Source organism: Nymphaea colorata, chromosome 4, assembly GCF_008831285.2.
Source record: "Nymphaea colorata isolate Beijing-Zhang1983 chromosome 4, ASM883128v2, whole genome shotgun sequence".
Classification (NCBI taxonomy): domain Eukaryota; kingdom Viridiplantae; phylum Streptophyta; class Magnoliopsida; order Nymphaeales; family Nymphaeaceae; genus Nymphaea; species Nymphaea colorata.
This window is the reverse complement of record NC_045141.1, coordinates 20826838-20840206: the sequence shown is the minus strand read 5'-3', so window position 1 is coordinate 20840206 and position 13369 is coordinate 20826838. Positions and strand designations below refer to the sequence as shown.

General features: G+C 40.2%; 2 protein-coding genes across 2 annotated transcripts; one reads left to right on the top strand and one right to left on the bottom strand.

Moving 5' to 3' along the window:
- Positions 1 to 2628: 2628 nt before the first annotated feature.
- Positions 2629 to 10048, top strand: LOC116253311 (pectin acetylesterase 8-like). Its single transcript, XM_031628074.2, has 14 exons — positions 2629 to 2786; positions 2937 to 3135; positions 4897 to 5021; positions 5105 to 5187; positions 5981 to 6110; positions 6412 to 6491; positions 6616 to 6702; positions 6796 to 6920; positions 7033 to 7093; positions 7273 to 7326; positions 7400 to 7477; positions 7850 to 7955; positions 8952 to 9097; positions 9728 to 10048. Exons 2-14 carry the CDS (start codon positions 3065 to 3067, stop codon positions 9854 to 9856), a joined length of 1275 nt encoding a protein of 424 aa, XP_031483934.1. The 5' UTR covers positions 2629 to 2786; positions 2937 to 3064; the 3' UTR covers positions 9857 to 10048.
- Positions 10049 to 11164: 1116 nt separating this feature from the next.
- On the bottom strand, positions 11165 to 13369 carry LOC116253312 (protein CDI-like). The gene is made up of 2 exons (XM_050077666.1): positions 11509 to 13369; positions 11165 to 11399 (listed from the first exon to the last, which is right to left on the bottom strand). Exon 1 carries the CDS (start codon positions 13160 to 13162, stop codon positions 11945 to 11947), a length of 1218 nt encoding a protein of 405 aa, XP_049933623.1. The 5' UTR covers positions 13163 to 13369; the 3' UTR covers positions 11165 to 11399; positions 11509 to 11944.

Below are 13369 nucleotides of genomic sequence, written 5' to 3'. Positions count from 1 at the left end.
GAATGGGATCTTGGCATGCATTGGCTTTGGCGGACAAAGAGATGACGATCACTTGCCTTTCAAATTCCTGATGTACCGAATTCATGCATGTGAAAAATTACAATTTTTTGTGGCTAAGATTTTGCTATTCGGACATCTAGAAGTGACGATTATCTGCACTTCCCATTGAAGCTGCGTTCAAATTATCACCGACAGTTAATTAAATGCAAGGCAACAGATACGGAAAGCCAAAGCAGCAACTTTACATTTGTATCTTTATAGGGAAAAGAACGGATTTTATATAGCGTATTTTCTGTTGAATATTGAGGAATGTGTGGCAATTGTAGACGAAGCAATAGATTGTAGAAATTACTGACAGTAAGGAGCAAAGAAATTCAACTCCACCACACACCAGATGGATCTCGAGATCTCTCTAACTTCTCATCGCATAATGAACACAGTTCTCCTCCTTTGATTCTCTTGTGTTCCTTTGTCACTTTGAATCTGCTGACTTCATAACCTTTCATTCATCTCAAAAGTTGCTCTTTCCTTTCTATGAATTTATAATCACCTTGTTATAATAACAAGACAATAAGTCAGCTTTCCATTGGTTAATGTTCATCCGATCATCTTTTCCTACCCATTCGGCGTCCGTTTTCGATGTGAGAATATGAGCTCATTTGCCTCCCCATATGCTTCAATTAATGTCTTCTAAAGCTCCCAACTATTTAATTTCCTGCACTTGCATTCACTGTTCGTTCATTACTTCACTGCCCACTTTGTTCTGTAATAACTAAGGATGCAAATGGGATTCACTTCCTCGCGGACACAGCAAATTGCAGCTATTTTTTAAGCTATTCCCTAAACTTGTGGAGGCATTTGGACGACGCTGCAAAACTTTTTCTTTTTTTTTTTTTGCCTCTAAAACCAAGTTTTTAGAGTATTGGGTGTTATCTAAATTGGGTTTGCCATACATTTAGTTTATTTATTGTATTTTATTGATTTGATTTCCCAATATTTCTTTTGTATTGACAATGGTCTCTCGAGCTAATAGAATACAATAGAATTCAATCGTAGATAAATCGATCTATTCTTGCGGTAAAACACAACAAAGAAATAAAATCATGCTTTTGGAAACTCGTTAGCTTTCATAAAACAAATTTTTTTTACAAAATTGGCTTAGCTGAGAGTGTCATGATTTTTTTTTTTTTTGGGATATAGAATAGAATTAACCATAGATTAGATGTGAGACTTAGATTAGATGAAATTTAGCAGAGTTTGCTCTGGTCATGCAAGTTGGTAATTTTTATCGAAGATCAATGGATTAGATTTTGATTGAATATTCGCTTGAAGCTATTTCACATCAGTTGCATGTGGAAAAATCTAGAAATCCAAGCTGAAACTTGGATATTGGAGAATGGCATCTACCATAATTCGATTGTGGATTTCTAGATATCTTACATCCAACTGCAGAAAAAAAAAAGGAAGCTTTTTGATGAATGCTTTCCGGGTTAATTAGGTTTTCAATATTAATGTCTCTTACATTCAAACTCAAGTTTAGATTCCATTGTATTGGATTTTCCATCTCAAGTCAGGTTTTGGATCGGGTTCAGTTGTGGTGTAATAATCAGATCTGAAAACGACTGACATTTTCTTCCTTTAAATGTGGAAACGGAAGTTCGACTATCTGATTAACCGGATTTGTTAGCGGATGCACCATATCCGAATCCAACGACATCAAATCACCACGGATCTATGGTCCGTCGACCCATTTTCATGATCTTAAATCCTCGGATCTTAGCCCTTCCCAATAAATATAATGCGTGTAGATGTAGATATATTTTGTTAATTATGAGGGAAGGTGACAATGTCATCGCATCGCATTGATATCTATCTTATCCTCCCGCTACAGGTGTGACATGGGGAGCCATATCATATGGCCCATTATTTAAAACCATGAGGCAGGATTGCCGCATGTGAGCCCATGAAGCTCCATCTCAGTTGACATGTTAATAAAACTTTAATTAAAAATCAATTTATAGTTGTCAAATTTCACGGGCCGGTGTCGTATCCATTGCTTAGAATTTGTATAATATAAGAAATCACGTCGGAGGAATCTCAAAAAGTTAGAAATCAATTTTTTTTTTTATAATAGATGATAAATGCTCACTCGTGATGTAATATTGTGGTGACCCTTACCATGTGCAGAAGATCCTTTTGGAAAGAGATAATTGGCAGGTCCAATATAGCAAGTTAAGTTGATTATATCTTATATGCATGTACAATTTCATGTATGTTTTACATAAAATAGTGAAAAATCTAAAAACGATGTTTTAAAAAATGAATAAAATTAGTCGAATATGTCATTGGTCCCTTCATTCAGTAGCCATAGCCATCAAATAATATGTGACCGCCCACCGACAGTGCATGGCAGCCGTCCATCCAAAGAAAAGGAAGACAGATGGACGGAGGAGATGTCGGATCTCTTGCCGCCAATCCACCGCCGCGGCCGGAAGAAACAAAAACCAAGTGCGAGGCAGAGCAGCGAGCGCGTTAAAGGCGCATATGGCTTTCTTTTCTTGCTTCGGACCCAATCAGCGTGAACTCCGCGTTAACGGGGCCCACTCTCTCTCTGACCAGCGGACGCCCCATTTACTGCGCCTGCTGACCCTCTCTCCCGAGATCCACACAAATCGAACTACCGCTACCGCCGATGAGGAGGTTACTTCCCATGGAATTCCGTTTTACTAATGAAAAATTTTCAGTACTTGACACGGAAAGCCAAGCGAATCACCCTTTGTCTTTGCGTTGGGTTTCTTCCTTCTTCCTCTTTTCTTTCTAATTAAGCAAAGAATTTACTTACCCGTCGATTTCACCGCATTGATGGTGAGCAAAAGCGAACGAACGCCTTCTGCTTTGATTCATGTGTTTCTGGTTTTCGGATTTCTTAAATGCAGAAGATGAAAAGGAACTGCAGGAGGCCGTAAATGGATAAAAGATGAAGCAATCAACGTGGTAGATTCAACGTTGGATCCGTAAAATCATTTGGAATCCGTTAGGAACTCCGTTTAATATTGCTGTTTTGATGCGCGCTTCTTTTCTGAGTGGAAGCCTCCAGGAGCCGAGTTTCCCGCCGAGGATCGGTGCCGCGAAAAGGTGAGAAGCTGCCTGGAAATTCAAAATCAGGTTAATGTCTGAGCTCGGTGAGTGCGTCCATGGACGAGGATTAAGCCGGGCGGAATGTTTGAATTCCAGCCAGCTGGTGCCGGTTTTCACTTTTGAGTAACCGAAGCTTGAGTTCCGGCTTTGGCGTTGAACGAAGGTTTGCTGGCCTTCAAACTGTTATGCTTTGATGGAAACGGGAATCTTTCTTCTAAAGCTGCTGATCATGATGAACGGATTCTGGTTGCTTTTTTCTTTTTTCCGTTCAATTTTCTTTCCTCTTTCATCTTTGAGAGTTCCCGCAGTCATTCGGGTTGCTCTTCTTTTGGAACCTCAAGCTGAGCGATCGGTTCTTAGTACATATTTCTTTGCTTATCGTTTACACTGCTGCTTAGTAATCTTTAGGAGCGGCCTCTCATTATTCTTTTTGAGCAATCGACTTTCTTTATTTACGACTTGGTTCACATCTGTAGCCAAGAGTGATAATTCCGCTGTAAGTTTTCGTAATTTATGGCGGAGATCGATTTTTCTAGGGCTTCTGGATCACGGCAGCCCCCTTTTTTTTTCATTTCTAGGGGAATTAATTTACATTTGCTCTTCTGTCTGCCAAGTTTCAGATCCACTCGGCGTCGCTTAGCTTTATATCATTTTCTTTTCTTTTTCCTTTTTCATTTCTGTTGGCAACGAATCGATTTTTTTTTACGCCGGATTTTTCTTGGAATGACTGTCCTCTGCAAGCTCCAGCTGCAGCTGTCCCAAAACTGTGGATGTGAAAGATTTCTCTCTGTCGTGGGCTTCATTTTCTTCCATTTTTCTTTTGCATGAGATTCTGTTTTAGTTGAGTACAGCTTATTTCAGTGAATCACAAATTTCTGTCCAGCCTCAGGTTTACCGGCAAAGCTGGTGGCCGGAGCTCACTGAACAACTCACGCTCTCATAAATAAAATTAGTTGTCTGCTTCATTGCTATCTCGCCACCTGTGAGTAGTTACGTTCTTTTTAAGATCTACTTTTGCTTTCGAAAATTTGCTCTTTCCTTTATGAAGGAACCACGTCAGAAAACATATCCTTCTTTTGTTTGAAGCTTTTGGAGGAGCCCGGTCGTATGGTACACTTTTTCATTGGCTAAAAAACTAAAAAAGACAGATAAAAAAAGGAATCTGCTGCACAAAGCTGGAGTTATCTTAGGGTTGATGAACCTCGAGTGCTAATTTGATCTTAGGTTGATTCTGCTTTCCTTTTGCTCCCATCAAGTAGACATTCTCGCTCAATTTCCATTCGCAGGCCATGTTCTGCTTTTTCTGTTTTCCTTTTCGCCTTCCCGCACTTTTTTCTGTTGGCGAGTGGTTGCAAATTGATAGTTTTTGGCTTTTCAACATGAAAGCATCCTCGCCCATCGGAAGAAGTGAGACATGTGAAGCGTGACTTTGATGACCTGGTAGTTGGATCGCTGTGGTGACTTTAATGAAATTAGCTCTTCATGTGCACATTGACTGTTTTACTCTCAGTGAGTTGCTCCAGTAATTTTAAGTCCCCACCCTCCTTCCCCTCCCACCACGATATAAACCCTCAGAGGCTTTGTTTCTTCTTGCGCAATTTCGTACTTGGCCATCATAAACCTTTTGCAATACTTCTCTCGGCTCCGAAGTGTCAATGTGAACCATCGAATCTATCCTTTATTTATAGGAGATCCAATTAATATCTATGTTCTGTATTCCGATAAACTGATCTACCTCTTCGGTTTTCTTTTCATCAGGGAGATGGCTGCAAAAGGAAATGGGCTTCTGTGGCTACTAGTCATAATCGCCGTGGTCTCACTGAAAGCAAATGCATTCTTTGTTGGCATGACCCTCGTTGAAAATGCAGTGGCAAAAGGGGCAGGTCATTAACGTTCTAAGAACTCCAAAGTTTCTGAACCAATTCTTCAGTATCATTTCCTTGTGTAAGCTTGTGTTATGGTGCAGTTTGCTTGGATGGAAGCCCACCTGCTTATCATCTCGACAGGGGCTCCGGAGCAGGGATAAATAACTGGATTGTCCACATTGAGGTGAGTTATTCCTTTGTTTAAGCTAAAGGGCCTCCAGTTTCCCTTAACATATAACCTATTAGTATGATTCCTTCTATTATTATGAAAAAGGTCATGCACAACTTAACATATAACCTATTAGTATGATTCCTTCTATTATTATGAAAAAGGTCATGCACTACAAAACAATCTTCTATTTTCTTAGTCTATCCCGCTCACGGCTTATCTTGGTTCATGCTCAATTCTTTTTGTTCTCATTTACTTGGCTATAATGTTTTTGTTCTGCGCATAAATGGATTGGATTGTCCAACATTATTGATTCGACCCATATTACGATCTTGCTTGAGTCCACATGTTGACCTTTGATAGGCAATCCACTTCAACATGGGCTATGGACTGGTAAACAAAACCCGAGGGCAAGAAAAGATTTCTAGAAAAATGCTTGTTCAGTTATCTGGAGCATATTTGAGATTTATGGGAGAAATTATAGCCCTTGTTGGTTCTGAAGGACCAGTCTGCACGTTCTCCATGGACACAACCTGTCTCACAGATATTGGTAAAATGTAAGGTGCAAAATATGTTCTTCCTGACAAGTCATGTATGGGCATCGCGGCTACCAGTCTGGAAGTCACTGGTGTCATTGTTTGTATCAAAAACACTATTGTTTGTGCATTTCGATTTTTCTTGAGAAATCTCTTCAAAATTTATGAAGTTGCTGAATAACCGTTTTCAGAATTTATGGTTATCATTCGACAAATGTTTAGACTGTTCTGCCATCTGCTGACGTAGTGTATCATTCGCTACTGCTTCACAGGGAGGAGGATGGTGCAACAATATTACCACCTGTCTTGCACGAAAAAGTACTCGTCTAGGCTCATCCAGTCACATGGTTAAGGATATTGCATTTTCAGGGATTTTGGGAAATAAACAATCACTTAATCCAGGTAATCTACTTTTCTCAATGCATAAGTGGTACAAACAATATGGAGAAACATGCACAATTGCCTAATCACTTATTTCATCAAACAGAAAGATGAATTTTGTTCTTAGTACTGTTTTATGATCCTGTTAACACGTAGCCATCATGTGAAGCTGCTCTGTTGACCAACTTACTTGATTTTGTTCATCTCCTTATTCCTTATGCTTTTCCTTTTGGACTCCGTTAGATTTAAATATCGATAATTGGATTCACAACGTCCCTAGTAATTTTAAATTTACTACTGCCACTTTCGTGTTACTCTCTAGATTTTTACAACTGGAATAGGGTCAAGGTCCGTTATTGTGATGGAGCATCATTCACTGGAGACATAGAGAAAGTAGATCCTGTAAGTACTTTTTTGTATGTCATCCCTGATTGTGTTTAATTTTGATCTCATATACAATATCTGGCACTGAGATGCAGCTCAATTATTCTTACTGCTTTTGAACAACGTTGCTTTCTTGTATTAGGCCTTAAATCTTCACTTCAGAGGAGCCAGGATATTTCGTGCTGTAATTGATGATTTACTGGCCAAGGGAATGAGTAAAGCAGAAAATGTATCATTCAAGTGCATTACCTTTTCCTTTCGTCTTTTCTTTTGTAATTTAGTTACGTACTTCTATTGCTTTGTGACCGACGATGGGATATAGGCTATATTGTCAGGTTGTTCAGCTGGTGGTTTGACAACCATACTTCATTGTGATAATTTTCGTGCCCTTATACCAACGGGTGCCAAAGTAAAATGTCTTGCTGATGCTGGATATTTCATTAATGCGTAAGTTTACTTTTGGCATACTTGTCAAGAAAATGAGGTTCTTTACCTTCTGTTAGAAGGATATGAACAATTGTTTTTCTCCAAAAGTTTTATTCACACTTTAATGGTGCAGATTAGATGTTTCAGGAGCTGCTCATATCGAAAATTACTACAACGAAGTTGTGACTTTACAGGTATCTATGCAATCCATTTCTTTATCTGAAGCAAGTGTCTTGGTATTCCTATAAGCTACAGCCACCTTTTATAGGAAATGGCAACCGAAGTGAAATTTGGCCAGTCTTTTGCGGAAGGATCTTATTTTCAATCTTCTTGGTTATTAATGAAAGCTGAGCAATGCCTTTCTCTCTTACAGGGATCTGCAAATAATTTACCATCATATTGCACGTCAAGAACTAAACCAAGTTTGGTATGCTACTTTTTCATACACGATTTCATGTTGATCATTTGTATTTTACTTAAAGTTGGATGATTCCATGCAGTGCTTCTTCCCGCAAAATGTTATACAACAAATTCGAACACCAATTTTCTTACTGAATGCAGCATATGATTCGTGGCAGGTACATATACATTGCTCTTTTTGCCTTCCAATTTCTATTATACTGCATTTCTTTGTTCCTCATAGTATGCATGGGATGCCTGGACTCAAATGAATTCACAGATTATATTTTATATCTTAGGATTTGATAAAATGACATACTGTCATTAACAATGCGACAGATATTTTTGAATACACACTTGGATGTTTCTGTGAAAATCATTGCCGGTATTACTGCAAACCAACGATTTAAAGACATAATAGTGTGACATAAGTTCCTGACCCTGCCTAGAAGACTCACACAAAAAAATGTGCTTTGGTAGTAGTATTCCCATTTTCACTTCATAATGGCAGTTTCATTTAAGAACCTAATAAAGTGTCTTTAAATTTCCAGATAAAGAACATCTTGGCACCAGGAGTTGCTGATCCTCATGGATATTGGCACTCCTGCAAGCTTGATATCAAGAAGTGCAATCCAAGTCAGATAGAGACAATGCAAGGTTTGCCACACCTAAACCCCTGAATTATTCTAGCTGTTCTTGAATTTTGCCTATTTGTGCATATTTCTTTTGAATTCAGTACTCCTGGAAACATCATGTGATAAAAGAACTTGATTTTTTTTTTTTTTGGTTTAGGAAGGTGCAAATTTTTTTTGTCTTTGTCCGTGCTAGATAGTTGTCATGATGAAATAAGTGGTTAAACTAAGCTGTTCTTGAAAATTATCCTGTTTTTTATGTTATTTTTTGTGGAACACATGGAAATGATCAAGCTCCTAGTTAATAGAGGACCTATTGATAGATCCTTCTATTCCAAACTAAACTAGATCAGTGTTCTTACAGAAAAGCATGAACATTTGGTCTGGTTCAATTGAAATACCTATTGAAGAGCTCATAGATTGGAGAGCACCATGACCATAGATCCTTAGCAATTTGCGAAAAAGCCAAACTGTATAAGCATCAAAACAGAGATGTTTTGATTTTGTAAACAGAAAATTGTATTACTTATTTAGAAACACATCAGCTGCCTTTTCTTCCGCTGCATGTTTAGATGATCAACATCGTTTTCTTGTTTTGCTGAATATTGACTCTCCTAGTCCCATTTCTGAACCTTCAAGTAGCACCTTCAACTGTGTAGATAAATGACCAAATTGGTCATTTATACTTCCTGGTAAGTTCCTTTCTTGCGCAGATTAACAGTGTGAAGTTTGTTTCCACCCACCTCTTTAGCTCCTTGTTCTGCTCTTGGAATTGCCATACAGATATGATAACAACCCGGCAAATATTATGAAGAGTTTATATTAGGGTGCCTAAGTTTATTTTGTCCAAGTGTTGAGTTTCAAGTAATAAATAATGTATCCTTAAATTCACTAGGACTCCAAATAAATATTGCGTTATTTGTAGGCATACATAGGTTTAAGGAAACATGGGTTCTTTAACGTACTGACATGGTGTCTTCTTTTTATGGTACTATTTTGAATTTGACTTGTTAAATTTCAGGGTTTAGGCAGGATTTCCTAAGAGCACTGCAAGGAGTTGACAGAGATCCAGCTAGAGGCATGTTTATAAACTCATGCTACGCTCACTGCCAGTCAGAGATGCAGGAAACATGGTTGAGATCAGATTCTCCATTGCTAGATAAAACTGTAAGATGACCGCTCATTTCTTTTTACTTTCATTATTTCCAACGTTAAGATTACCCAAGTTTTTTTTTTTTAATTCTCCTAGAACTGCACCATTACTTCGCCAAAACACAGCGCTTATTTGTGATCACTAGTTTATAAAGTCGCATGGACTGGGTGACCTATCCAATAACCAGGACAACTTGATGCGAACTTTGAAATTAAATCATCATTTGCAAGCCAAGATGGCAGGACATCAAGTAAAGGAGGGAGGGTGATATATTAGTTCAAATTCCCTAATGCAGTAGTTCTGCTCCAAGAAGCTCAAAGTCTTTTGTTTAACAATCAACATTTGAGATGGTACCTAGGATCTGGGAGGGTGATATATTAGTTCAAATTCCCTAATGCATTAGTTCTGCTCCAAGAAGCTAAAAGCCTTTTGTTTAACAATCAACATTTGAGATGGTACCTAGGATCTGGTTTAGGAGTTCAGCATACAGGTCTTCTCATCTTCTCCTTTGAGTTTCTTTATACAACCGACACGTGCATAATGCATGATAGCCTGATTTTTCAAAGTGATTGATATCAATCAACTATAATATATTGACATGCTGTCTTTTCTTTGCCTTTTTTGTTCTTTATTGGAAATGCCAGCCGATTGCAAAAGCAGTTGCAGATTGGTTCTACGACCGCCACCCATTCGTGCAGATTGATTGCCCTTATCCTTGTGATTCAACTTGCCACAACCGAGTGTTCGAACCATCTGAAGTTTCTTCGTCCTAGCAGACTTCCCCGCTTAGTCTTTTTACATTCACATGCATGATGTTCGTGCTAAAAGTGAGTTGGGCAGGAGCGAATGGATATGATTATTGACTTGCTATCAATAAACATCCACAGCACAGTTGCATGTGATGTGGCTGTTTTGTTCTTCAAGCTACAACTTGCAACAATAAAGAATATCTATTAGTTATACTACATAGGATTTGCACACACACACAGAGAGAGAGAGAGAGAGAGAGATTTGTGAGACTGCTACGCTTCTCATTCAACTGGTCGCAGATTGACAGCAAAATTTCATTGACGGCAAACATCTTGCTTGCTTTGAGATGGAAATGGTACAAAATTCCGATTTCAAACTAATCTTGAATATCTTTTCCAAATTTGAAACTATGCTAGTTATTTCTTTCCACTTTTATTGCATGTTTTTCCTACAAGATTTATATTGCAATTTTAAACTGAACTTGCTTCCCCAAGTACTAATCTATCTAGCCCACAGTGAAGTCTGTTTTGGCTTGGACCCTGACTGTCATTAGTTAAAAATGTTTGGTTGAGAATACGTTGAGAAAAGGTGCATAACTTTTAATAAATTACAAAAGCACCGTAAATTTCAAAAAGAAAATTAATCTCTATTTTTGTGCTTTATATTCCTTACCCCCGGCGGCGGAACGTTAAATGTTCAAATGTAAGTACATCTTTGTGCGATGTTCATATTTTTTTGCATCAGCAACCACCACGAACCCTAGAGGCAAGGGTCTGAGCCTCAAAAACTTAAACTTTAAACTGTTTCGGGGTCTCGCTGTGTATGTAAGGAAAACATGGAGTTCAAACTTAACTAACAATGAAGTTGGTTACTTCTTCAAATTGGTCTTGGGTAGACTTTCGACACAAAAGATGCATTTGTTAGTGCGATAAGTGTTCATGTCAAAGCTGAAAGAACAGAAAACAAATTTTACATGAAGTAGCTTCGGAACACCAAATTTTACATGAAGTAGCTTCGAAACTACTACAAGGTTTCTGACTTAGTTGCTCATTCTTCTTAAAACTAAAATTATATATCAAAACAAGAGACTCATTCCAAAACACCACAAGTTCTTACTTGTTTCGGTATTGCAACAACAAGCGGCCTTTGCGAACATTGTTTTGTGTTTTATGCTAAAATTACTGATCCAACTTTCTCCGGAAGCTATAGTCTTCACAAGATCCTACATTATGAAGGGGAGCTGATACGTTGAGGACGGGAAGAGGACGCCAAATCCAGTCACATCTAACTCAAGTAAAAACACCGACCCTTGAATCTAGAACTACCATATATCCAAGATAACTTTAGGAAAGATCGTATCATTCGAATGGCTTGGCCGAATGGGTTACGGCTATTAGGCCAAGCACTTGCAAGGCAATTGAGCGAGATTCTCTTCAGCTATAAAGCAACGGATAACTCCACAGTGCTTCTGCAGATTACCTTCCTAAGATCCAGTAGAACCAAAAGACCCTGGAACGCAGCATATGAGGTGAACCATTCAGATTGAGATCAGATCAGGCCCCTTCCCTGCTGGAATTACAGCCAGAAGTCAACCATGTTGCTTCCTTGACTAAGACGTGTATCAACTACTAATTTATCAGAGAAAACACTCACCAGAAAGTAAACAAAAATATACTTCATCGATTCATGTCATTATCTTTTCTCCAATAACAAATTTTGATTCAACGAGGCAGAGAAGATCCTGAAAATAAATATTGCCACCACCAGCATCGATGCCTCCTTAGGTTACATAGAATGATCAAGTACCTGCAACAATAATCCTACTAGCAGGAGCAGTGACTTAACACCAGACAGACGGGGAGGAACAAAATCGCTCGGACAATGTACATAAAGAATCGAATCATGAAAAAATAATGAAAAGCTTACAGATTAACCTCTATGACTACATGTCCACTTGACAAAAACTGAGCACCATCTCCGAGTTTTCAATGGACAAATTCTGCTGCAAGATCATGAACAGTAACAAAAGGGCGGGAGAATTAACAGAACGGTCCTGTAGATGCCATGTCCGGCAATTGCCATTGATCGAGAAACTTGCACTTACACGCTTCTCAAACCACAGGCTCTACCAAGTTGGCCTTCAGGCCACCACATTTGCTTGCCTGGTATTCCTCCATTTCCTTCACCCAGAGGTCAGCAAACTCACAATCCTTCCACCTCTCAAACCAAGGCCCCCCTAGCGTATAGTGAATGGCTTTGGGGAAAGTCTCAGGATCGTCCTCGACGACTCGATTGTGCCCAACAAGGAAGTTCCAGACGAACGGAATGTTGCCTATGTCGCTATCTTCGAGCCACGTGAATCTGTGCAGAAAGGCTCCAGTTTGGCTGTTCACCACTTCGGGCGTAAGAATTCGATTATTCGGGTGCCCGCAATTGTAGAGAACCATGGACGACCAATTCTTCCTCGGGTAGGTCGTTTGGATCGCTCCGTCCATCTTCGTCGTCTCCTTGGGCGCGTAGTCGTGCTGAACGCACATCACCGCGTACTTGTCGTCGGTCAATTCCACCAATTCCTTGATGTCCGTCGTGTAGAGGAAATCGCAGTCGACGAAGAGAGCCCAGCCGTCGAACCCAGCAAGGAACGGAGTGAGAAACCTAGTGAAAGAGAAGTCCGTGCTCTCCGTCGGCCCCCTCTCCCGCCAATACAGATTCCTGTTCCGCAGATCGGACTGCACTATCGGAGAGATCTCTACCGGAATAGAGGAACGCTTCAGGATCGAGTACCGGCACACCTCGAAGGCCAGGTCCTCTCGGGGATCGTACCCGATGAAGATCTTGAACTTCCGAAACCCCAGACTCTTCGCCGCGGGTACGCAGGAACTCCCCAGATCGCCACCGTTGGCTACCGCAGCGTCCAACTTCGAACTCTTGTGCAACGATAGATCGGATCCCGGTTCCCCCTCCCCCGGCTCGTCGAGAAGAACGGCCAAGCCTCGCCGTGGACCTTCCTCGCTCGAATTCTCCCTCATTTCTTGCCGACCCTTCGAGCTCTCGCCCTCCTCCGAGTTCGCGAGCACCGGAGACGACGGGAGACCAAGTCCAAGCCCCAGTCCCAGCACAGTAAACACATTGCCCAACCGATCTCTAGCGAACCTGGAACGGATAAGATCCGAAGATTTCGTGAAATTGTCAGCCAAAGATCCAGATCTAGCGAAGCTGTTACCAAGATGTCGACGGGACCCATAGCCAAACGGGGAATGCACGAAGCGAAGAATGCGAGGCAAAGAAAGAAGCGTCTCGAAGAATCGGCGGGTAAGAAGTGCCACCATGGTTTTCTTTCTCTCTTCTCCTTCTCAAAGTCTCGATTCTTGGGGGAAGGTCCGAAAGAAAAGACCGCAAAGAAAAACACCAACTTATTCAGGATTTTGGTGCGACTTTCCCCCCGCGATTTTGGGGAGCTGAATTCGCGGCAACCATGCGCGAGGATAACGCAAGTTTGCTTTTCTTCCTGAGGTCCAAACAGGACCGTTAGGAAA